The 26,485-nt window shown below is 39.1% G+C and overlaps 2 protein-coding genes across 6 annotated transcripts in view; one reads left to right on the forward strand and one right to left on the reverse strand.

The window, feature by feature from the left end:
* Positions 1 to 16,158, forward strand: part of PDSS1 (decaprenyl diphosphate synthase subunit 1) — a 48,807-nt gene extending 32,649 nt beyond the window's left edge. Inside the window, exons 2-9 of one of the 5 annotated variants that reach the window (XM_026842090.1) lie at positions 1,318 to 1,412; positions 2,891 to 3,032; positions 3,822 to 3,933; positions 4,035 to 4,144; positions 10,743 to 10,823; positions 10,995 to 11,108; positions 14,827 to 14,907; positions 15,661 to 16,158. In XM_026842090.1, coding sequence (XP_026697891.1) covers positions 2,934 to 3,032; positions 3,822 to 3,933; positions 4,035 to 4,144; positions 10,743 to 10,823; positions 10,995 to 11,108; positions 14,827 to 14,907; positions 15,661 to 15,801 — 738 coding nt within the window. In that variant the 5' untranslated portion in view covers positions 1,318 to 1,412; positions 2,891 to 2,933 and the 3' untranslated portion in view covers positions 15,802 to 16,158. Of the gene's footprint in view, positions 1 to 1,314; positions 1,413 to 2,890; positions 3,033 to 3,821; positions 3,934 to 4,034; positions 4,145 to 10,742; positions 10,824 to 10,994; positions 11,109 to 14,826; positions 14,908 to 15,546 lie in introns of all 5 variants that reach the window. The other 4 variants (XM_026842091.1, XM_026842088.1, XM_026842086.1 and 1 more) reach the window with 4 other exon arrangements.
* Positions 16,159 to 16,827: 669 nt separating this feature from the next.
* ABI1 (abl interactor 1) overlaps positions 16,828 to 26,485 on the reverse strand; it is a 77,722-nt gene continuing 68,064 nt past the window's right edge. The window contains exons 10-12 of the mRNA XM_026842085.1: positions 23,784 to 23,870; positions 19,493 to 19,678; positions 16,828 to 17,877 (exon numbers count right to left, since the gene is read on the reverse strand). Of these exons, the coding sequence (XP_026697886.1) occupies positions 17,702 to 17,877; positions 19,493 to 19,678; positions 23,784 to 23,870 (449 nt within the window). The 3' untranslated portion in view covers positions 16,828 to 17,701. The remainder of the gene's footprint in view (positions 17,878 to 19,492; positions 19,679 to 23,783; positions 23,871 to 26,485) is intronic.

Below are 26,485 nucleotides of genomic sequence, written 5' to 3' on the forward strand. Positions count from 1 at the left end.
CCTTTTTTTTTTTTTTTTTTTTTTTTTTGAAGAGGGGGAGAGCTGTGTTTGTTTTGTTTTTTTAACGTATAAAATCAGCTTTGGTCTTGTTCATGTACATGAAATAAGTTCTGTAATTTAAAAGACCTCAGGGTACTGTAGGTCTATAAAACCTTACCACAGAATCAAGTAGTGATGTGCGGAGTAACGACTTTACAACCAGGAAGGTTATAAAGAAGGTATGTTTATTCACCGCTGGGTGCACAGGGGATCACTCCTCCACAAACGTGCACATTTGGAAGTGAGAAGTAGCTCCTTTCTGTAGTGTAAGACGTTTACGTATTCATTATAATCCCGAGAATAGAGAGAGATATTACATTTCGTTTTGAGAATTCATTATCATAAATCCCACCCCAAGTCCCTCCCCATTGCGTCTGGGCAGTGGTTCCTGGTGGTCTTGGGCGGGGGTCTTCAGGATGAAGATTGAAGATGCCTCCTCTTCGTCTTGTGACTTTTCACCCAATTCGGTCTTTTCAGCATGTCAATTTAGTATTCCTTGAATCCCTGTTCCTTATCTTGGGACTCAGTAGTGACAGCTCCTCCCTTATCTCAAGAGCCCATTATGCTGAGAGTTTATCCTGCTGAGAGCCCACCCTGCTGAGTGCCCTGCATCTATTTTGTTAAAGTTTCTCACTTCAGTAGGGAGTCCTACGGAAAAATAGAACATGATCAAGGACTTAAAAATTAATATAAGGCATGTGTAAAAAGATAAACTTAGAGATGTATAAACATTTTGTGTAAATATATGTCATCTTGGGGTGCCTTTACTTTGAGAATGAACTAAAAATGGCATCTTTCCACTTACTGGATTTGTGAGGACCCAGTTACCTACTGACTTAAGTTACTGCTCCTTTTTTGCTTTTGTTTTTCAGGAGAAGCAGAATGCAAAATGGCAGGGAATGAGAAGGATCCAGTTTCTTGTGTGTGTTCCCTGAAATAGACATGCTTTGATTCAGAATTATTCTCACAAGATGTTTGTAGGAAACTATTGCAATTTTTTTTGCCAGCGATGGGAAGAACCTTGCTTGAGACCTTGCAGAAATAGTTGTTTAGAAAAAAACCCTTCAGGTTAAATTATCACGTTTGATACAATATTCTGGGCACCAGACACATGAACCGTGAGCATTTCTATGCCATTTTTAGTCATTGTCAGAGATGAAATGCACTATAATGCAGAACTTTTCAAAACTCACTTTTGAAATGTCTGTCCTTGTGCTGTACTACTGAAAGGTTTTGGTATGTCGGTGAGTCTTGCCATTTACTGCTACTTCCCAGCAGGAAGTCCAGTCTGCTGACATAATTAATGAAAAAGGGAATCCCCAAAAGGAGACCTGTGCATGAAAGAGGCTGGAGACCTTTACAGTTTTTTGAAGGTAAGTTCTGCTACTTGGTAACAATAGTTCATTTTGGAAAACTATTTGCACTGAACTAGCATTTGACTAAATTACTAGACCACAGTAAAACTTACCTTCAAACAACCGTGAAGGTTTCCAGCTCTTACTTTCTGTTGTTTAAAAGCCAGTTTTCACAGCCTATGAGCCACACATCCTGCTATTGTTCAGGGTGTAGAACTCCCACTGACAGCAGTGCAGAGTTCTGAGTAGAGGTAGGTGTCAAAAGGCAATGTTATGTCAGCAGACTGCAAGATGTTCTTTCATTTTGTGATTAATCACTAGATTTTAATAGACATAGGGAATGCAAGAAGGTTTGAAATGCCCTGCAGCTGAGTTGAAATTACTATCTTCTGTTTCTCTCAGTTCTTCTGTTCTGCTGGAAAATAGTGTTATTTGCTCTTTTATCTGTATACCAGAAGTAAAGTATCTATATATCAGAAGTCATTTTTTCTTTTGCTGAGTTTGTGGGGTTTTTTTTAACATCCGTGTGGGCTTGTTACAGGTATAAGGCAAGGCTGACTGGGATAGCCATTTCTGGTGTCCTGCATTCAACCCATTCATCAGGTAGAAAAAAAGATAGATACTAGAACAAGGCAGTGGCAGTTGGATACTAGGGTAGATGGTCCTTTGGGTGAGCTAGGTTGGCTTGTTTATGTTCACTTTGCCAACCTTGTTCCCTAGATAATTGCTTTTATGTTCTTTCATTACCTTCCTTTCACCTAGTTTAAAAAATAAAGTAGGTGTGAACTACTGAGAGTTGAATCATCAGTGTTAGAACATCCCAAAGACTGAATTTCAGTAAGTGTTAGGTAGTTAGTGTTTATAGTGACTGCAGTATAATTCAGGTTAATTCCTCAGGCTTTTGCAGAACCTCTGAGGTCTTAAGGTAGTCAGACATAAAGGATAAGGTCCATGAGTTACGTCTTTCAGATATAGGATACAGGTTTCTGTGCCTGCTGATCTCTCTAGCTTGCTGGTTAGTAGAGTTAGCCAGCTTTGGAGAGTTTGTGATGCTGTCTGTCTTACAGGTAACACGACACAAAGATGAGGGAAACTTAAAACTTGCCTACAAAGCTACCTGGCATTCTTTTCTCTGACATTTTCTGGTTTCCATCTTGGAACCAAGCATCCTCAATGCTGTGCTATTTATTGCAGTCTGGATTTAGAGGGATTAGAGTGAATAACTCAAGAGTTTTGCAGTACTGTTAATGCAGCAAGGTAGAAGCAGGCCTAATAAGGATGGAAATGTCCCATTGCGCTTACTGTACTAACATGATCTTACTTTCTCTCGTCTTCCTAATTCCAGGTGTGAAAGTTGGGGTTCAGACCATGGAAAAAGCTGCAAAAACTGTTTTCAGAGAAACAATTTTGTTTGGTTTTAGTAGAGATTTCTTTTAGTGTATTGCAGCACATATAATTGATGTAATTATTTGACAGTTCTTGTTTTTTTATTTTAGGGAGGTGCAAGCGAGCCAGCGATCTGTGGCCATAATTGCCGAGATGATCCACACAGCTAGCCTAGTTCATGATGATGTTATTGATGATGCAAATTCTCGCAGAGGAAAAATGACAGTCAACCAAATCTGGGGAGAGAGGAAGGTGAGTTTGCTATTATGGGCAAGACTTGCCGTTGAGTTTCAGCAAAGCACAAATACCTAGGGTTTTTGTCACATTACTATCCCTAGGCACAGTCTTGGGATATGCCAGAAAAAGGTTTGAAGAGGTGTACGCAGGTTGTGGGTAAGACAAATGTGTGTTCCTTTTCTGAACTGTGGGAAGCATTAGATAATGTGTGATTGTAGTGTGATTCTTACCAATTTTATGTTCCCTATGCTATTCTCTGCAGTGCTGTTGGAATACTTCGAATTTATACCTCATCCAGAACACTGTATGTTACTCTGATTCAGTAGTAAATGCAAAAAGGTTTTTAGTCAGTGTGAAATTTTTTATTTGAGAGGTGTTTCTTCATAGAGTAGTAAAAGGAAGGTCTTAACCAGAAAATGCAAGAAAAGTACGCTGCTGATGCATCAGAACTTAGCATAGCAATTTAGAGCTAACAAGGCATAACAGTCACAACAGAATGGTCAAATACAGAAGTAATGTTCAAAAAAACTTCACAGGCAAACACATTCAGATAACTGCATACAGGGAGGACAGTGCTTATATAGAAAATTATAAGCAGCACTATAAGATAGGAATTTTAAAATGCTTTGAATTTCAATATTTGGTTATCTTCTGTTTCCTCTCTCTCACAAGGAGATCTGTGTGCTTTATGTAGGAAAATGATGTGATGTGAGTAGACCTGTCAAATAAAGGAAATGGTATTGTCTGTATTAGCACTTACAGGAAAAAACTTAAAAGATCAATTTAAATTTTTTTTATTCTTAGGCTGTTCTAGCTGGTGACTTCATCCTCTCAGCTGCTTCCGTAGCTTTGGCACGAATTGGAAACACTACTATCATCTCTGTTCTAACTCAGGTGATTGAAGATCTGGTGCGTGGTAAGATTTTTTTTTTTTTTTTTTTTTAATTTTTATCTTCAGATTTGCTTGCCTAAGCAGTAAATCCACAAATAAAAACTCCCATCTGTGCAATTCTTTAGGTGAATTCCTCCAGTTGGGTTCCAAGGAAAATGAGAATGAGAGATTTGCTCACTACCTCGAGAAGACTTTTAAGAAGACTGCAAGTCTCATAGCAAACAGTTGTAAAGCAGTATGTACGTCTGTCTCTTCTAAAGTTAACATACCATACTGTAAGCTTCACAGCTAAACTCCTAGTTATTGCTGTTTTCTCTGGAGACCCTCCAAAGCAAACTCTTTAAATGGTATTCTGCCAGAATGTGACTGGGTTTGAGATTGCATTTTATCACAGTTCAGCTGTGTAGCCTTCAATATTGGTTTTCACTTTTTCTTTTCTGTTTTATATTCAAACACAGATTTATTGTTATCCTCACTTGAATCAAAATAAGTTTACAGTGGCAGCCTTTAATTTCTGAAGTTCTGCAACTTTGAAAGAGTATTTTTAATCTCAGTTGATAATTCTTGAGCCTGTAATTTGATTTTTAAGTCGTCTTTGACATCTAGTCTCACTCATTGGTGCCAAGTGAGACCTTAAATGATAATAGTGGGAGGAAACAACTAGTTGTGCATACTCTACATTGTAAAAGAACAGAAGCTTGCGCTTCTTGATTTGTCTGATATTTTAACTATTAATCGCTATATCCAACCCCATCTGTCACTCAGATCTGTTATTTCATTACAGAAAGATCTGATGCAAGATGGATGTTCTTATTCAAAATGTTTATTTTTAGTGCAGAAGATGGAGAAAGTGGGCAAAAATTTCACCCCAAAGAGAGTTACAATGTTGTTGTTTTGTTTTGTTTTTTTTTAATTAAAAGCAGTATAGCTGCTGTATGCTATAGCAAGAATTCTAAGAAAATTAGTCTAAAAATCTGTGCTAGTGATAGTCATCGTCCTTTGTTCTCACAGAATTGGTATATTTTTGCAATAGGCAGCAGTTGAAAATTGCTTAAATCAAAAGGATCGTATAGAATGAGACACAGATTTTGTGGGGAGGGAAAATATCTTTCATCCTAGTCGGAGGAAAGAAATTAAGTCTTCTGGATTGTTCATATTAATGGCTATATAACCCTGGCAAGAATTGCCCTTGCAAGTCTTTATTTATATTAGTGGGCAGTTGGACTAGTAAGGCGCATCATGTTATTCTGCTATCCCAATAAAAACATACAAGTTCTTATCTTCACTGTGACAGCCTTCCTAAAAGAAGCTTCACAGATAGAAGAAGAAATCACCTTTTCACTGGGTGGATTCTCCTTACAAAGCTGCTATATTGAGTTTTTTCCTTCTCATAACTCACAAAAGTTAAGGATTTAAGCACTTCCCTCCAGATTGTGGCTGTGATGCTGGAGAAAGGAGTGTTTGGCTGCTTTTCTTCTAGTGGTTGTTCTAAGTTGTTCCATTGCTGAATTACTCTAATTCTATATGCAGTAGAATTTATGTTATAAAGGAAAAGCAGGAGAGAGGTCTGTCTTTATGGCAAAACCATACTTCTTGCACACAGTAGCAATGAGTTGTGTATATATGTATATATATTATTTTTATATATATATATGTATGTGTGTGTGTGTCTCCCTCAGTCTCTTTCTGCGTGGAGTAGGAGAACTCTATTGATAGCAGTAAAAAGGAGATTTTTGTTTGGGATTTGTGGGGGGTTTGGAGGTGGGTAGGGGTGTTGTGGGGTTTTTTGCTCAGCTAGTTTTGGCTACTAAGGGAAAGGATGGAATCAAGGAAGTTCTGTTTTCTGTAGTGAAAATGATAAGCAGGATCATCAGTTCTAGCTTGAAAGGAAATTCATTTGGTGAATCAAGAATATTCACATCTTGTTGTCAGGGACAAAGCTAAGGAGAGAGATTATTGGTTTTCAGAACTTCAGTTACAACAAGGCATTAGAAGCAATTCAGTTCCTGTGAATGATAGAAAAAAACAGTGATTTGTTTCTGTGCATAAATAAGTATTGACTGGAAAGAAGATGTCAGACAAGTTCAGGTGGCATCTTAGAATTCCACAGTGTCATGCCTTAGAGATGGAAAAGTAGAGTATTCCTGGAAAAATGTCTAAATGAGGTAATAGGTAGTCTGTCAACACTGGTCTAGTCACTGTATTAGATACCTCCTGCACCACCAAAGCATTATCACATTAAAATCAAAAGTCCTTTTAAGTTACCAAAATATTTTTTTAATGGACAGAACAGTCTGTTCAAGATGTTAGAGCCATCCTAGTCTGCAGTTTATTTCTACAATAGTTCTGCATGGGGGAATGTTACCAAAGTTGCAGTCAAAGTAATACATTGCAAAAGGAAATGGTGGCAGATGGCCCAGAGGGTCACTGAAGCTTTAGTTACTGAAAGGCATTTTTCAGAGAAACATGAGAGGTGACTTTGGCTCAAGAATTCAGAAACAATAAAGCTGAAGTGGAATTTCTATTAGTCATCAGGCAAGCTGGAGACAGGAAAATAAGCTGAGCAGGTTCTCTTTCTGTCTTTTTTTATCCTGCTGTAATGTGAATTCCTAACCCTCATAACACTGTTTATATTTTGCACAGCATACTTTCAGAAGAGGGATTAAATCATGTTTGTTTTCAGATAAGTGTAAAGTTGCACTAGAGATTCTTGATTCCTCTATTAGGAGAAAGCACACAGCCTCCTCGTGTAAAGGCTTCATCAGAAAAACCTAGCAGGGTATGGAACTTGCGTCTAGGAAAATAAGACATCTGAGCCCCACCAGCAAAACTGACACACACACACCCCCCCCAACTAGGCATGCAGACTACAGTAAAGTCCAGTGACAGATGTAGGATGATAGCACCAGTATAACATCAGATATTAGTCAACCAGTAAATTTCCTTATTTAATAGTAACTCCTTTGGGGATATTTCTTCTTCGTAATGTTTGCTATGAAAAAGATTAGCACAAATATATCACAAATATTCAGGCAATTAATCTTCACTTCTGTGGAAGTACAATTCTTCACAAATGAGTACTTGGTTGACATGTTAAAATACTAATTACTTAAGAAAATGTCAAACACATGAAAATGCAGACTCAGGACAAAATAGTTGTCTGTTGGGGCAAGGCTTCTGCTGGGTAGACATCTTCCTCTCCCAGGTAGGTCTTTGTAATCCCCTCCTCAAGAGTAGTTACCATTAAGGATTTGAAGAGCCTGGAGGTCAGCGGTGTGCCCTGCAACAGTGAAGGAGAAGCACATACTGGGCTGTGTCGCTACCCACATAGCTAGCACTTCAAGGGAAGTGACTGGTTTCCTCTCGTCATGTGAGACCTCAAGGCTGGGCTCCCTCCTACGAGACAGACATTCACACTGTGGAGTGAGTTCAGTGAAGGGCCACCATGATGGCTGGGGGCTGGAGCAAATGATATGCCAAGAGCTGGTTTAGTTTTAGTCCCCCAACGCTAAGGGGAGAATCCTCTTGCTGTCTCCAGCTATGTAATGGGAGGGCGTAGAGATGATGGAGACATGAGAAGGGAAAGGACAAGCTGTACCATGGAAAAATTCCGTTAGCTGTTAGAAATTTCTCAGTGAAGTTAGTCAAACACTGGAACAGGTTGCTGAGACAGGGTGTGGGATCTTCATCCTTGGAGAGGCTCAGAACTTGACACAGCCCTGAGCAACTTGATCTAACTGTGAAGTAAACTCTGCTTTGAGCTGATGACTGGGCCAAATAACTTCCAGAGTTCCCTTCCAACCTAAACTATGCTGTGATTCCACTGGAAAACGGTACATTGCTCCTGTCTGGAAAAACAGGTGAATGAGCCACAAATGAGAAGGCAGGATCCTGACTGCTTCAGGAGATTGGCATGGAGGAGAAAGCCTGGAAAGGGGGAAGGTTTTAGAGCCTTTTCCTTTCCGTGGTGTCCACAAAACCAGGAGTATGAGAGCAAACACCTCTTGTACTGTTCATATAAGCATATCCCTGCCCAGCAGCAGGTTTTCCTTTCTGACCTAAAGGGCACTGGTATAGATGTGCAAGTGCTTTCGACTCCGGCTACCATATTCTCACATGATAAATAACAGAGCAGGGTGTATCTGCCCAGAGCCGTTGTTAGAATGTTTTATGGATGTGAAACTCTAAGTAAAGAGGCAAGATTGGTTTATAGTCTCTCATGTAACATAAAATAGTAGAAACAATTTTTTATTTTAAAAAGTGTGTTTGAAATAATGCCAAGCAGATTGACTTGCTTTACAAAATTCAAAAAGCTTTCTAAAGAATTTGTTCCACTTGGTGTTAGGAAGGATTTTTCATCAGGATTTAGTGGAGGAGAAGTCTGAATTCTTGCAAGATTAAATTTGTAATCAACCAGTCATACAAGAGGAGCTATAGGATGTTTTCAAAGGGTGAGCTTTATCATTTATATATATATCCTCATATTGACATTGTTATCCTGATTTGTATTTGTAAATGCATGCTCTTATCCCAGTGTGGCTTCATCACTCAGTGACAGGCTGACTGGGACAGGGCTGCCTGCCTGCATCCCAGTGAGTGTCCAGATGGGGGCAATAATCTGCAAGAGCAATTTGAGAAATAGGCTCCTGAAAGAACTCCCTGGTAGGCAAGACCCAGTCATGTTGCAGGTTTATGATGTGGTCATGGTCAGAGAGGAGTTCACTTGGGGTGTGATTAGGCTTATCAGTCTCCTGGATTTTAATTTTTTTTTTTTCTTCAGAAATGTTCATAACCTGAAGAGAAGCTATGAAGGTCTTCTCTTGCAAAGATGCAAGAATTAATTCTGCATTGATGATTTTTTCTTGCTACATTCTGTAACTCATGCCTCTGTTTTTGAATGTACATATACTGCTGTGATTCTTCATATAGGTAATGTCTGTGTCCTCAGAAAACTGCGCACCTAGGAATAGCTCTGCTCTGACTTTTCGGATTAAATGAGCTCTTTTCTTAACATGGCACTTCCTCCCCCCATCTACCAACTTGTGTCTACTCTGACCCTTTGCCATTAATCAGGATTTTGTCACTGCTCTTCTGAATTCCATATTTTAATTTTTCACATGAACTGTGGTGATAGGTAAAGATTTCATTGAAACAGGGTAGATGCAGTCTCCCTGCCTTGCTGGTATTACTTGATTTATATTACAAAAGCAGCCAAAAGTTTGTTAGGCATGGTACAGCAGTAGATGTTAGCTCTTTAGGCAAATACTGAGACTTAAGAGCCAAGCATCAAAGGAAGGATAAAAGAGCAAATGTTCTAGTTTAATAGTCCCTAGCAACATCTGTTTAAGTATCTCATATTTGCAGTTCACTCTGTTCTAATAGCCTTCAGGACTTTTTATGATTAGAATTAACTGGCATTATTTTCCTGCTACACTATGCTACTCTTTTAAATAAAATCGGGAAATGTGAGATGCTGCTAATGCCTCAAGCATTCAGATTCCCCTGGGTTTTAACTGTTATCCATGGATGCAGGTTATGACTGGGAAACGTTCTGATGCTCGGTTACGAAATGCACTGATGCATGAAATAGTTTCTAATCTTGTGAGTTGCATCACATTTATTAGGATATAATGTTGTTTCTTACTTCCATCTTCATGTTCACCTTCAAAGTTACTACTGAACTTGCTTTTAGCTTGGGGTTGATTTTGGTTTGGGGTGGTTTTTTTTTTTTCTTTTTAATGATCCTACCTTACATAATGTAGAGAGGAATTTATATATATACACACACACACACATATATTTTCATGTTGTGGTTTTCCTAACGTATTTTTATTGTTACATTAAGTAAAATGTATCTTCACTCCTTCCATTAGTCATAGGAGTTTTGGAATGCAGTAAACCAGGATGGATTTTTGCTCCCTGTTCTGAATTGTTTTATTGGAGGCTAAAATAAATCTGAGTATTTAAATGTAACCAACCTCATTTTGCAAAGTGTATAATCAATACATAAATGCAAAAGCGTAAGTGCCCATACTCTGAGGCAAGATATTCATTCTCAAATCTTAATTTGTGTCCTGTATTTTAGCTTTGTGGTGTTTATTCAGCAAAATTTCTGCCTCTCAAGTAAATTCCTTTATCTGTACTCAGTTAAAATGTTTTATTTGTTTATCTCGGTGATACTTTCGTCTAGCTTGGTATACTTTTTTCATTTGCTGTCTTGTCTTTGCCACTAATTATCCCTTGATACTTTCCTTTGCAAGCTATTCAGCTCATCTTCCTGAGCAATTCAGTTACAGTTAACATCACCCTTAAAAATAGTTTTCCTTATCTCAACTGTTCCTCCTATAAAAGGGTGCAACACATCCAGTTTTGTGGATCTTTTATGAGGCATGTAACGTCTGTTTATCTGTTTTCTGTCCTCCAGTTATCCCCTGGCTGATTTATATATTTAATAAATTTAATTTCCCTGTCACTGGACTGTATATGACTACTAGCTGACATGTGCAGTGCCTCTACATTTCTTCTCTCTTTATCCTTGCAATGTAATTTCTAAGTCTGATAAACATTTAATAAAGCTAATCTCTTTCCAGACTTGAATATATTTTTTAAACTGCATTGCTGTTCAGCCTTGTTTTCTAATCAGCTTGGCTAATTGTGTGTATCCATGAACAGAGATAAGCAAGAATGTGATACCGAGTCAGCTTTTTTCCCCTCCCAGATCACTACTGTCAGTGTTTGCTATGTCACACCTATGGTCAGAGACTAAAAGTGGATGGTAACTAAAACTTTCTCTTTACTTGTTTTTTGTTTTGTTTTGTTTTCTTTCTTTTCAGGTTTCAATTCTAGGCTGCCCTGATCCCAAAGTTCATGAGATTGCATACCAGTATGGAAAAAATGTTGGCATAGCTTTTCAGGTAGTGCTTTTGTTGAACTAAAGGGAATCTAGAATCTAAATTCTTCCTTAGAAATCAAAGTGGGCTGTCTTAATCCCTTTTATAAATCTTGTCTTAACAAGGATTATTCTGTATTTAGTTCTTGTTAAAAAAAAAATATTTAAAATAACCTGTATGTTTATCTCTTTCCAGCTAATAGATGATGTGCTGGATTTTACATCGTGTGCTGACCGTCTAGGGAAACCAACAGCAGCAGACCTCAAGCTTGGATTAGCCACAGGCCCTGTCTTGTTTGCTTGTCGACAGGTAAGTCAACAGGAATTCCCCAAAGCAAAAGGTGTTCACTCTCTTCACAGCACTCATGGAGGTCCAGCTTGAACTGGATTGAACCCATCAAGTCCACAGTGTAAGTGATGAGCATGGCCTGGGCACGTATGAAAAATCAGTGTTCAAGATCAGCTGGATTTACTGTGCACTCACATGTTCTTTCAGACTGAGAAATGCCTTTGTACACAAGTTCTCTTACCATTAGGCCCTTGTATCAAAAGCAGCACCAGTCTTTTGCTGTCCCAGTTGAAGGTGCTTAACCTTTGCAAAGGGGCAGGTATTGAAAGTTTTTGCATGTTTTCTGCAGGTTATTCCTGAGTAGCTTCTTGCTTATGTTCTTTCCTGAGACATCTTGGCTCCCCAGGCTTAACTGTGTGTGTAGGCTTTTTGCCAGGCTCTGGGATTTGTATCCATCCTGGAGCCAAGGATTTAAATCTGCCTAGCTTTTATGTGGGCACCTCTATTGGACTTGATCTCTTCACCTCTTTGTCCTTGAGGCTTATCCAAGGAAGCTTTCCCTTCTGGAGGTAAATGTAATAGTAGATTGGATAAGAGAAATAACTGTATCATAAATAAAATAAGCTTAAAATCGGTCAAGATTTTTAGTGGCTTAAAAATGATTTGGAGGAGTACAAGGAAAACAAGTGCCTGCAGGACCAAAAGAAACATTAAAATTGGTGCTACTCCATTGAAGGGGAAGAAACTGGTTTAATGCACCTTGGTCAAGCTTCTGGTTCACCTGAGGAAAGAAGATTTGGGACTTAGAAAGCAGTGGTTCCTACCAGACTTCACAGCATGATACAGAAACTGGCCTAACTAGTTCCAGTAGAGCTCTGGTCTGTGAGCTCTCATTGGAATTGTGCAGAGCTTGACACAGGAAAATTTTAAAATACTTTAAAAAAACACAAAACCCATGACATTTACTTCCCTGTTTCTTAAAGAGCCTGGGGTGGAACATATGCATGTGTTTGTTTCCTCATCCTTTGAGCATTTATGAGAACATTTTATGTCAGAAGACAGGAAAGCAAAGAGCATCAGCCACTTAATGCAGACAAATTCATGCTGAGAACAACCTCCTCCATGTTCTCTGTTCCTCCCCACAGACTTGTCTGGGGGCTTCAAAAACTTGTTCTTGAATCATTATTTCAGAATTTGTTGATAAGCAGCAGGATCCTGTTAGTCATCTGCAACTGAGTTGTCTAAAGAACAGTGAGAGACTCAAGTACAGAAAGAGGATGCAATTGTTAAATGGTCGGTTTATTTTTGTGTCAAGGCTACCTGTGCAGAGAAACAAGGACATGTTGCAAATATTCTTGATCTTGGCAGAGAATGGGTGACACTGGTTGTCTTGTGGGTGTTGAATATTCCAATTTTTTAATTAAAACTATATTGTTATTTATTTGTTTGGGTTGGCTGTCTGACTTTCAACTTCCTATTTAATTAGCTTTATAAGATAAATGAGTTCATAATATGGAAATACAAAAAAAGAAAGTCTGTCGGTTCTATTTTAAAAACTTGTTTGTTCTTTGTGGGTCACTTTTAAACACTTTTCCTCATTTATATCTTTGATAGGTGGTAAGCGTATGATTTTGCATTGAAAGATAACTTGCCCATCTTGCAAAGTTTTCCACATTAACTGAAAGGCTTCTTTGCTGAAAATTTCCTGTTGTTTTCAAGAAACTGGAAGAACAGCACTACAGACTTAAGTGCTATATAAACAAAGTATAAGTGCTAAAAAAATTTGGAGATTCAACAGACACTGATCTGTGCTGCTCCTAAAAGATGTTTCATCTATTTGTATCTGAGAATAAAAACTCCTGAGCCAGGTCTTGAAGACAGTCCAAAATGTAATTGTCAGTTATAGGCAGTCTTTTTTCTTGGAATTAATCTTGCTGCTATCCTGCATAATCTTTAATATATTTGGTAATCCTTGTGTTGTCTTCTTGACAAACATACTTTAGTTCTTAATGTGCTCTGGATCTTCAGTGACAGCCTTCTTTACTTCTTGTCCTCTCTTCTCCCTCTAAAATACACCTTTGAGCATTAGAATATTAAGGACTGGCCTTTATACAAAAAAATGTTTAGCTTGATGTAAGACCTCTTTATTCAGTATTTGAAGCTAGTTCATTTGGTAAAAAAAAATAATTCTTTTTTAAGGAAATACACTAGTATATGGTAAGTCTACAGCCACTCTTAAACTAGTACAGTTGAAGAATTTAGAGTTTATTTTTATTATAAGCATTTCTGTCAAATGCTTACATACTGCCCATTATATCTGCTAATTACAGGTTTGGGGATTTTTATATCCTTTAGTGCTTAACTATAAAACATGAAAACACACGCATCCTATATCATTGTAAATGTAAATAATGTGAAAATGGATTATATGAACATTGCAATTAAATTGTCATTACATGGGAAGAAAGTGAGGGTCTAGAGAAAGCCAAGTATGAGTCACCAGTAAACTTCTAAATGTATCTTCCAAGACTACCTCTGAGTAATAGGGAAATGCCACAATGAGGGGGGCTACATTTGTTCCCTAACAAGTTTGTAGATCTAGTTTGAGGACCAAATGTGTGCAAGGAAAGCACATCATTGTTTACAGTACAGTAATAAAATAATCTTTGTTTGACTATAACCCTTTCAGACAAGATGAACAAACTCTTCTTTCCTTTAAAAAGAAATTTTCTGCAGAATAGCTACCTTGAGTTGTGGCCTTTGAGCACCAGATTTTTCTATTTTTGGGCAGTCTGAGGAAAGTGCCTGCATCTTTAGCTAAATTATGCAGTGACCTCAGACAACCAACTTTAGTTATCTACCTAATTTGCAGAGAATCACTGGAGTGTGCAGTACTAACTACAGACTCCATGTGATTGAAAACAAAATACATTTTCCTCTTACAAAAATCTGTCATGTGTATGTAAAATACCAGAGAATGGAAAGCCTCAGTGGATAGATCTAATAGTCAAAGGTATCATGAAGAGTTTTACAGGTTGGACTCTGTGATACAGAAGGAAAAAATCCTCTTGGGTTCTCTGCTGTACCTGTGGGGGGGAGAGGTGGTGCTTCTAAGTGTGCCAACAGTAACCATCATTTGTGATAAAAGAATACCTGAACCAGATTGAACACCTGGAAGTAGCCACATCAGAAATTACACATCTTCTCAACATGCTGGGATGACAGGTGCTAATGGCAGTTTATGAGGCTTATCTGATTATTAAAAATACTTTTATTATCTGTTAAAGGGTGAACTGCTAGCAGAGGGAATTAGATCTCAGTAACCCAGGAAAGTGTGAACAACAGTTATAAAACTAAGCAGAAGTATTTAATACTTAAATTTAGTATTAATTAGGAGACTAAATATTAATGTCATGCTCACATTTTTTATAACCATTTTATTTTTTGACCATTGCTGTAATGTGGTAAACACCTGTATGAAAGTGCAAAATATAGGGCATTTTTCTTTACTATTGCTTGGCTACAGCCAACAGTGCCAGCTAGTTTTAAGATTTAAATGCTTGGGCTTTGCTATACTACAGTCCTAGGCAGATTGCAGGTATTAACTTACAGCTGTATCCGTAGGAACAACTGGCAGGGGAAGAGGTCTGTGCTTTGGGTTTTTTTGAACTTAGCATGGCAAACAGCTGCACAGAAAACAACTCATTAACAGTACAAAACCTTCCCCCTTTGTGCTTAGTTTCCAGAAATGAATGCTATGATAATGAGACGATTCAGTAAGCCAGGAGATGTTGAACGTGCTCGGAAATATGTGTTGCAGGTAGGACTAATACCAAATACTTGATACCAATGTGTGCTGTCCCTGCTGAAATCTGAAATTCATTGCCGCTGAAACCTGAAATTCATTGCCTCTGAAATAAAACAGCAGGGCTGCATTTTCAAATACATGTTTAAGTAGCATGCTCTGTAATGTCTTTGTGGGACAGTGTTTTAGCAGAAATGCTAGGTACTAAAGAGCTCTTTTTTTCCCTCCAGTAGCATAAAATCCACATAATAAAAGTGAAAAGCTTGTGCATGAACTCAGTTCCTTCAGTTGAAGAGTAGCTGTATCCAACAACTGGTGTAGGCAGCACATAATTACCAGTCAGTCTTGTAACTGCAGTGCACAGTCCACATTTGTGTTATTAACTGACTGTGGTCTGAAAAGACTGAATAATTGTCTGTGTAAAATTAATACCTATTTTTTCAGGATAGCATGTTTTCTTACATATCTTTAGGACAGAAGGGGAGGGGTTAAACCATTAGTTTCTAATCCTACTGAGTAGTATGTTATTAATAGCAGTGTTGTTTTGTAAGCATACATAAGTTCAGCATCAATAAGTTTTAGTATTTTGATACTTTAGGGAAGAGATGGAGGATTCAGTGAACACAGAATGAATCCTCTTGCTTTCCCCTTCAGCCTATAATTAAATGTTCAGGGTACTTACTGACCTGAAAATTTCCCCCTGTAACTGGAAGAGGCAGGAGGGAGGCTGACCAGTTATCCATTACTTTAACTGTCTTCTTACACAAGAGTGATGGTGTGCAGCAAACAACCTACCTCGCCCAGCGCTACTGCCATGAAGCTACAAGAGAGATCAGTAAACTACGGCCATCCCCGGAAAGAGAAGCCCTCATTCAGCTGACAGAAATGGTACTCCTGCGTGACAAGTGAGAGGACTTCTTCCACTCGTTCTGGCAGCTACTTACCAGACTGTGCCTAAATCTACTTCAAGTTATTTGCTTCCAACACAGGCTACCAAAAATTATTTTTTTAAAACACTTTTTTTTTGAAGTTATAATTTTTTAAAAAAACATATCAAGTGTTTTATTGTGGGAGGCCATACAATTCAGAGCAAATCAAACTGTGCTGTACAATTGTTTTAGTGGGGCCTATTAATTGTGGGTGGGTGGGGAAGATGTTTACATGCTGATGCACAAAGGCCACAATGAGAATAAATATAAATCAGTGTATAAGAACTGAAGTTGTCCCAGATTTCACTTTTTCACACTAATAAACAGAGCATGCATGTTACTGCCTGATAAAGGTCTGTAAAGAGAGATGGTTTGATTCCTGGCTGTTAAAGTACACAAGCACCTGGAACTGTGTATACAGCATCTGGTTTCCTGTAAAAGACCATATGTAGACTTGGATTGGTTATATACATCAGTGAAAAGTTTTCCAGTTTGTAACGAAATACAGGTATATCTAAGAAAATGAAAGACTCAGTATTTCTAACTTTCTAAAAATGAATGATTCTACAGCCAGTCAAAGCTTCAACTCCATCACCTTCCACTGCTCATTTCTAGGGTATATTCAGTACCCTCCTAGAAGTCTGCTTTGAAGTCAGACACATTCCTCTTACAGTAATTAAATTATCCAGTGGTACCACATTCCTTTTCAGTTATTTAAGCCTCAATGTGTAGAGCAGGGAAGTTTATCGTCTCTAACTCTGCATGTGAACCTTTCACACAGTGGTTAAGTTCCTGTCATGTGCACTCCCCTTTGTGGTATCCTGAGGAGAGCCTGCCCTCCCAGCTCAGGTGGGCATGGCACCAAGCGAGACAGAGTTTCCACTGAGAAGTGTCAGGTACAGATGGGTGTCTAAACTACATTCTAGATAACTAGATTCAAGCAGGAATCCTTGCTAAAACTAATTTTGGAAGAAAAGAACCTTTAAGAGTATGTATAAATGTGTAATTCCAGTTTCATATCTAATTTATTTGCCCTCTGTCAGTGATAAAGTCACATTACAAACATTTGCTTTTCAGTACATTGCCTGGGATAACACAGCCATGATTTTGCTACGTTAGCATTCCAAACTTCTTTGCCAAGCCAACCAACAAAGTAATGGACAAGACCTTTGGTTCACTTATATATTTATGAATGGAAAAAGTCATAATGTAAATTTACTCATTAAAAAAACTTGGGTACAAATTACACATACATAAGACCACCCATTTTTTGATTCACATGGACACCTTAGACCCAAACAACTCATTGTAATAGACTTTAGTGAGAATACTCCAGGTAAAGATTACAACAATTGGAAGCATCTTGGATTTTTAAAAAAGTATATTTCAATACATAAGTTTGTATGCATGCTTTAAACAAATAGAGTTCAAGAATGAGCAAAGAGTCTAAACAAAAAGTAATATGACCAGCACTAACATTAAACTTCTCATCCAGATTTTAATATGTTAGTCTAACGTAGTGTTAGTTACCATGCTGTACTGAAAAATGTAATGGCACAATCTGATCATGGTTCATTAAATATTATACCCTACTTCCCCAGAATATTTAGGCTGGTCATAAAATTAACAATGCATAAGTAAGTAAGTATAACCAGTTATAGACAGTTGCTTGTTTTACAAATTGCCATCAGGTAAGACATTCTGTCTCCAGAGACTTAGAGAGATGGACATTCAATCATACCATTAAAACAGTATGGCCTGAAGAAATGGGCACAGTTTTTTGAAAGTATATTATGACAAGTCTGTTAGCTTTTAGTTACCCCTTGTAAATAATCATGGTATGACTGAATACAAGACCCAACTTTGAAAAGCAAAGGATTTTAATCGGCATAGTGCATGATTGATTCAACATAATTCCCAGGAAACAAGCCAGTTACTCGATTGCAAACTCCTTCATACCAGCCGTCATCATTCTTCTTTATCACATAAATGATTGCACCCTCCATGAACGACAGCTCATCGTCTTTGTCCTTTGTATAGTCATATATAGCAACAACTGTGGATTGAACAGGGACACGTTTAGCATTTTATTAATAGCAGCAGCATGAACATTTTTTGAAGTACAATTATTTTTTAAAAGGCTAGTTTGCTATCCTGGAATTTTCCATAACGAATTCATATGCTTTCCCTATTTAACATTAAGTCCAGAACATGATATTTCACTCCTCTTGCAGCATTAGCTACCAGTAAGAAGTGGGTGGTGACTACACTGAATGCTCAGTTAAACTGCTGACAGAGAGGTACAGTTGACTGTGACAGTAAAGTGCAGCATATGGACACTTAAAAGCTGAAATAACTGGCTCCAGGAGTGTGGCAGTCATTTCTGGTCAGGTTACCTCAAAAGCATATATAGATAGATCCCTGTGTAGGGATTTCTTGATTTAGAGAAAGCTTTCCTTTTCGAAAAAGAATGGTACACTATGGCCCCTGCAGCTGTAGCTGTAGTATACAGCATATACTTCAGTGTATGGTCTTGTAAACATAGCTGCTTAAAGCCACCGTACAGAAATAGATGGTCTTTGCTACTACAGAGCTTCTATCCAGTAAATTTTGGCATTACTTTTCAAGGACCTACAATGAGTGTAAGTTGCTGTAGAAAAAAGCAGAAGTGAACTTACAGCAACATCAGTTATTTTTTTAGTACCTGTTTGGTGAATGCATTACTCGGAAAGTAAATGTCACCACCAATAATACTGGAATTAAAAACTACCACTATGAATACACAAACTCTGGACATCACAGCCTTACCCTTCAAAACAGTTAACATGGATTTGTGCAATTGATCCGTATCACGAGTTCCAAGAACATACTATTTTACATATACATATTCTCAGAAATCTGATGTCTTAATGCCTAGCAAATAACGAGGCAGCAAATCCATTATTTTCATCCCATGGGTATGTCCTGCACACGGTCCGGCTGGGAGTGATGATGGAACACAGCAGTTCTGCCAAGACAGGAATCACAAGCACCCCACCCCATTTCACACGCGCTACAGTACTGGCCAGATCACGAGAAACCGTGCAACACTGTGGTGACAAAATGGTCATTGCCACAACACGGACAACTCTCCAGGCAGGAAATCAGCACTTCATGGGAAGACACATTTACTACACGAGTTCATACCTAAGCACAGTTGACAGTCTGTTGATCTAGGGTCACTCCAAGGAAGCCTCACTACATTTTACAGTTGAAAGTCTAATGAACCACTCTAGCTATCTAGTTTGATGGGATAAATAGAGCTTGGACTTTCTGGCCTTTTTGTGACACTACTGCTAGATGATTGCCCAGCAATCCTTTGGTAGTGACAGACAGTCCGGCAGCTCAGCAAAGATGAAAGCCATCCGATTTACATCTGCTTCTCATAACAAAGGATTTTTTTAAAAATCCATTCTAGAATGCTTGAAGGTATTTTATAATCCTGCCAAAGAAGGATTATCTTTTATCACATTAGGTGTAGCCACAGTCAAACTAAGAAAAGAATGGTTTAAGTTCTGACTTAGCAGGGACAATGACAGCTTTCATCAGACTCCAGCTAAGTCCTTCATTCCCTTTAGATACCATTAATCCTCTGATACTGCAGCAACACAGAGTTGCAACGCTTCTCTTACCTTTCTCTATATAGTTTTTAGGTGCCCAAGCAGGATCTCCATCTGCATAGGGATCGCTGTACTGCACAACAGCAGCCTCCTCATCCTCATAATCCACAGGGGGTGGGGGTGGAGGAGGAGGAGAGTCATCAAACATTGGCATCTCATCGGGAGGCGGTGGTGGGGGAGGAGTCGGGCTATCAGCAACTAGAAACGTTTGGAGATTATTTTTTTTTCTTAAATCAAAACACTGTGGAGATGCAAACAAACCTGAGGCTGTAAACTGTAAATAAAAAGGGTGGCAGGACAAGACACATAGCATGCACTATAATACCATGCACTGATTAGAAACAAAGGCTTTGTATTAACAGCTACAACATACAACTACATGTATTATTAGTGGTCAGATCTATGTATAAATGCTACTAGCGTCAAAGCACATGCTGCAGGGCATAAGCTGAACACCAGCAGAGAGGAAAGCTTCCTGCTCCGACGTCCATGCGCTGAGGGCTAGCTGCAGCAGTTAGCTATGGGAGGACTCCGAGTGGCACCCTCTGAGCCAGGAAGTAACAGGTCTCTGGACTGGACCAGCAGCTTGATTATCATTTTTTTAACAAATCATTTGTCTCTAACAATCACTTTACTTCTGAACACTGCTTCCTTGGATTCCTTCTCTTTGAGGGAACATTAAGGGGACAGAAAGATCAGGGGTGTGTGTGGGTGTGTGTGTGTGGGGGGGTGTGTGTGCGCACATCCAGGATTCAACTAATAAATGCAAAACTACAACAGGCAGCTGCTGCTCTTGGGGGAAAAAGTGCTCAAGGAATTAAGTGTATAATCCAAAATGTCAAATCCCTGCCCTGAGATTCTCCAATCAGCACAATTGCAAGTTGCTTTGGGAAAGGGAAAAAAAGAGAAAGGCATTATGGTATAAAATCACTCTTAAAATCAGTTCATCAAATTAGTTTTCAGTAACGTTCACAGCAGCTGGCAGCAATGGAGAGAGAGCACACTCAGATGCAAGACATCAAGTCACTCATCCCATTCTCTGGGAACTGTGGTCCACTACACATGGACCAAGGTGTAAGCACTATGAAGTCAGAAGTTGCTGAAAAGAAGTTGCTTCCACTAAACTCAACTTTGTTATACAGCAATACAGATTTAATTACAAGAGATTTGGGAGCCTGTACACTGAAAACACAGGCTGAAAACTGCTCTAGAAAGGATTTGACTGAAAGGAGCCATCAGGCTGGGCATGTGCTCCAGAACACTACATTAATTTTGAAAAGAAAGCCAAGCTGCAGGGCAAGGTAAGACCACCACTGAGCGAAGCTTTAGCCACTACTAGTTACAGTTGCACTGCAGATTATAAATAGGGTTTCTGTTTGCTTTAATGTTCTTTACTTTCACCTGGCCACTACCCCAGCAGTGACTAACTTTTGCTCTTCAGCCACATGCCCCTGACAAGGGGCTTGAGCATAACTCCCATGTCCTAGCTGGGTCTGACTGGCTGCGCTGGTACAGGGGAAGCCAAACCTCTGGCTGTGAGGGGGCAGAAGCCAGCAGGAGCTGCTGGGGCAGAGGCTGCCTCAGCCCTGGCATCCAGCCCACGCTCTATCCACTGAAGAACTCATGCTATTCTTCACCTGCAAGCCCAGCTCCTCTTCAACTTGACCTGCTAAGCTGTACATGCCACAGCTCTCTCCATCAATAAGACTGGCTGCCACCGTATTATTAGTGATTTCTCTTCCATACAGAAGCCCATTTATGTCACTTGGAGACAGACTAACAAAGTCTTTGGCCAAGCAAACGCTATGTCTTGCCCATGTTACTGAATAGCACTCGCAGGCAGGCTTCATTAATCCACCAGACACATGACAACACTGTTCATGAACGGATTGGTTTTGTGCAGTAGTTTCGGCATGTCTTTCACAAAATGTATTTCTCCCCTTAATTTCTGTCTGCAGTCAGGAAAAAAAACACACAACAGTATTGAAACAACCATCCTTTGAGATCTTGAGAAATCCTTACCTTAAGAAATGTAAAAAGTTGTATTTTTTCAACAATGAAGTTGCTTATTTGAAAAGAAGAAAAGAGGGCAGGAAATGCAAGTGTGAAAGTGCCACCACATACCCTAACTGAGATGCAGTGCAGAAACTGCATGCTTTATGGGAAACATTTAAAACAATTCAACTTCACATTTAAACAAGGGGAGAGAATGGAACAGAAAATTAGACAAGTGCCACTCCATGGAAGTATCCCCTCGCCTCTTGAATTTTAACCTAGACTTTTCCTGGTTCTGAACTTAAACCAGGCAGATTCTAGAATAGCATTACTTTTCTTAGAGGAGGAAAAAAAAAATACAGAAAACCACATTACATGAGAAAGGGTAAAAGGACCAGTATTTATACAGCTCCAAATTGAGACATCTTCTATGCATTCACATCCTTGTTCTTTAAATGGGGGCCAGCAGACTCCTTTTGAAAGGACTGGGTGTGACAGTACAGCAATTTACATTCAATCAGTTGTCCCTGGGCACCAGACACACTGGAAAACCTCTCTGAAGGAGATATCCACAGTTTGGGCACAGGGCGCAGGAAAAAAGAATAGGCGTTGCATAGTCTCTAAAGCCCTCTGTCCTTGTCCTCTGAAAGAAGTCTACAGAGCAGAGGATGTAGTTTTCCAAACCCACAGATCTTTATGATAAGGAAAGGACAAGTCTACCCACAAGCCTCCCTAACTCCACTCCTCCGTAGACTTCTTGCAGAAAATGAGGCAGATGAAAGTCTAGCACACATTGCCAAAACTCAACAACAGCCTCTACAGCCAGTTTTGCTGAGCGTATGCAGATGCCACACGCACCCCTGCCTCTGAAATGAGGCAGCAGCAGCTCAAAGCCATACTCGTTATGTAACTTTCAAACCCGAGGGACTGTTAAAGAAAGAAAGTAAAAAGAACAATTCCTAAGACCAGATTTCAAGCTTTAGCTATTTTTTGCTGCAATCTCATTCACAAGTCAGCTTGCATTTTGTTGTTGCACACACAAATAAGTCTGTCCCTTTCACCTCCGCTCTCCCAAGGGCTGTGTTATCTCCAGGAGGACAATACTCGGAACAATTCAGAAGCAGGTGTCAATTTTCTCAAGTTTATCTGCAAGTGAAGACATTCTGTAACCTTCATCTTCAGTAGGTTTACCTCTACCTACACTCTGAATCTTGGAAAGGCTTGTCAACACAGTTTTGTGGCATACTATTCTACTTGAACATCATTCTTACTATTTACCTAGCACAACACCAAAATACCTTCTTTTTGAGAGATGTGTCCTATCTCTAGGGAATGCTCAGAACACAACCACTTAAAAGCTCTAATGGGAAGCTGAACAGCAGCACTAGTCACATCTGGGGGCTCCTAAATGTGTGCTGGAGCTCTCTAGCTACTATGTAGTAGTAGCCCCTGGGACCTGGGTAAACTTTGCTATGGCTCCCAAACATTTTAAAAACATTTTATACTTGCTTCATGAACTAGCTACATTGCATTCATTCTGTTGTTTACAGAACTGCAACATATTCCTACAGCAAAAATGTCCCCAGATCAGGAACACAACTTTACACCTGCACTAGCATTTGGAACAGTAACACTCACCTGAAATGAATCAAGCAGTAATGGTAAAAGCAGAGTTATCAGTATAAAATACCTTGCAGCACAGATCATAGCCAGGGAGCATTTCTCTCACAAACCTAACATGCTGCAAGGTCAGTAGGGAAATCTGGCTGGAGAACACAAAGAAATGGAGAATGAAAGGCTGCCGAGAGGAGAAATACCTTACAAGCTCCTTTGTAATGGCATTAGATCATAAGACTGCACGTTTTCAATTGACTGTATAGCTTCCTGAAAATTACTACAGTATTAGAATCAATGATTACACAGTACATATTCTCACAGTCTACATAAGCCTTTCTAATAAAAACTAATCAATTATCCTAGTGAAAAAGCTTCAAGCAGGATGATTCAACATGAAATTAATATTTGTAATTAAGATACATTTCTATATTCACACCAAGCATATGCCACATATTTCACACTGTATTTCTATAATAAATTTGCAGTTCAGAACTTAAATGGGTCAGTAATAATCATGCACGTTATAAAATATTGAAGAGTGTGCCCTTCAGCTCCAATAGCATATTGACACTAGAATGCAAGATGGTATTAGCTTCTGGAAAAGGAAACAAAAGAGAGTCTGACTTGCCAGCCATGCATGCTAGAAGAAAGTAGGCTCTACCCTTTAACAGCTCAGCTTGTCCAAACTTACTGTTTTCCTGCACCCTGGCCACGAAGCCTGTGAGAGGTATCTGTGGAGTCAACTGAGGCATAGGGGGAGGGGGTGGAGCAATAGAAACTGGTAGCAACACACACACCATACCGGGAAAGTCAAACAGACAAAGGAAAAAAAAAAAAAAGAAACAAACAAAAGCAGCCGTCAGTAACGAGGACCACAAAACAAAGTATGTAAAGAACAACAAGAACACACACACAGAAGAACCTTCTTCAAGCTTGTGTTTCCAACAAGGCTGAATTCGTGGTTAGCCAATTGAGGATCAAAAAGCAAAGCGTGCCACTGCGTTTAGCTGAATAAAAAGCCAAGCCCAGACCACGTGCCTGGAAGCTCACAGGGTGCACATGTGAAGGGAATTGCTCCACTTCACCTGGGGAGCACACAAAATGGAGCTTTTCATCTTTGCTGCCAAATAAGCATGACTCAAATTCAGCAGTTATCTTTTAAAAAGTACACTACTAGAACTAGAGGGGATGTTTTGCAGGATTCTGGATGACTCCTCTAAAGAGAAGAGCACTGCATCAGGTGCAGAAAAAAAGCACCACTGACACAGAGGAAAGGTAACTACTTTCCAAATCAAAAAAATGTTGCAACATCAATATTAGTATTCACAAAGAGAACACCTCCTGTAATTCTGTTCTGCTGAGGTGGGGGCAGTGGGTTGGCTTACTGTGTTTTTGTTTTACATACAAAAAGGCACTTTGTTGCTTGTTGGAAGGAAAACCAAGATGGCTTTAGAGCAGAAGGGAGCTTTATTTTAAATTAAGTCTTCTGTGGTTAGAAAGCACTCAGCAACCTAAGAGGCTGGCAAAGGCTTCAACAGCTACAACTGGCTACACTAGCCCACAAAGCTCCCCAGGAAGCACTTGCAGGCTCCTCTTCTCTGACATACCTATTTGGTGAGTAATGAGATAGGAGACACATGGCACCAGTGCTCAGAGATGCTGGGCAGACAGCTGAGATGTTCAATTCCTCCCTCTACAGGTAGGAAAAAGGCATGGTGGCAACAGGGCATGCCATCCAAAGTGTTAGCTCTGGCAGGATGCCTCCCCATGAAACAGGAGGAAATAAAAAAAGAAAAATAAAACCCCCAACAAAACCCAAGTCATTTGTTTATATTCATGCCCCTTCTCAGTGGAATTTCTCTTGCACTGAAGCAGAGAAATTCATGTGAAGGTGGGAATTCAGCAGGGTAATACAGTTGGAACCAAATTTGAAAGAGGTTCTGTACTTCCAAGTAAGCAACAGTTTTAAATAAAGCCATAACTAAGATTAATGTCTGATGAATTAAAATGAAGCACTTAGTTCATTACAAAACCAATAATCAAATAAACTGTATGGGAGAAATGATCAATAAAAGAGAGAGAACAAACGGGTTTCTCACAAAATTGAAGTAAACATCTAAGAAAAAACAGAGTATTTGTTAGCATGAAAAGTAAAACCTTAAGAGAACATGGGACCTGGATTTAATGTCAAGACAGTAGCATTAAAAAAAATAATCACCAGTTACAGAAACAGAAGAAACCAGTTTAAAGTAGAAAAACAAACCCATCAAAATACTGTTTAAAAAATGCTGATAATCAGTATTTTGATAACACCAGAGAGGCTAGATTAAGGAACAGCACCTGCATTTGAGCAAAAAATTGCTTTGGACAAATGTAAATGTTTAGAAACAGTGGTGTGCGCATCATTTAAGACAACTGAACTATTTCCAGAAGTAAAGCCCTGTTTATTCAACAGAATGCAACTGTCCAAACAGGAAGGAGATTCTGTTGTTACGATGAATTCATCTGGGGGAACATGAGTGTGGAGGAAAATGAAGGGCCAGTATAGGTGAGAGCGAGTGGGAGGAAAAATCAGGATTTAAAAAAAAAAAAAAAAAAAAAAAAAAAAAAGATAGGTACTGTGTCTGCATGTAGAAACATTTTCTGATAAATGTAATACTTCTAAACCATTGAGAACTCTTCACCTCAGTGTCTCAAACATTTTATATGCATTCTTTTCTGAAGATTAAGTACACAACAACAAACACTGGTCCAAAGTGATCTTCAGCCAAAACATCAACATTACTTTTTAAAAGAAATATCCCTCTGAAGTTTAAAGAGTTGGCATGCTGAAGAACACCACCAGAAACCATTAAAGGACTATGACTCTTCTATGTGTATCTACTCAAAATTTATGGAAACGGCAAGGAGTAGGTTTCCTGATGGAAATTGCTTTCCACCAACACTCAAGCAGATCCTAATTTTGCAGCTCTTTCTTTAGTGAGCCTCCTTTGCCCTACTGGGTAGGTAGGCAGGATGCTGCTGACTAAAACCTGCTCACTCACCCATGGCTCCCATCCCTTCTCTTATTCATTTCCATCTGTAGTACTACTAGTGTGGAAGCACAGAGGAGTCATCTGCTAAGAAGAGAGAGACTGAGCTCTCCTTTAACAGTCAAGCTTAAAAATAAGAACAAAGGAGAAACTTAGGAAACAGACAGAGACGGGGTGGAACTGTGTAATGGGAAAAGTTTGTTACATGAGCACTGTGCTCTGATAGTACTACTCTTGCTACTAGCCCAGTAGTGGAAGGACTGTACTACAACCATATTAGATCTCCTGCAAAAAAAAAATAAATCTGGTTTTAGTTTATGTTCTCCAAGCACACCTGAAATGCTAAGTATAATGTGCCTAT

The sequence above is a fragment of the Athene cunicularia genome, assembly GCF_003259725.1.
Source record: "Athene cunicularia isolate RWA chromosome 2 unlocalized genomic scaffold, athCun1 chr2_part1, whole genome shotgun sequence".
Lineage (NCBI taxonomy): Eukaryota > Metazoa > Chordata > Aves > Strigiformes > Strigidae > Athene > Athene cunicularia.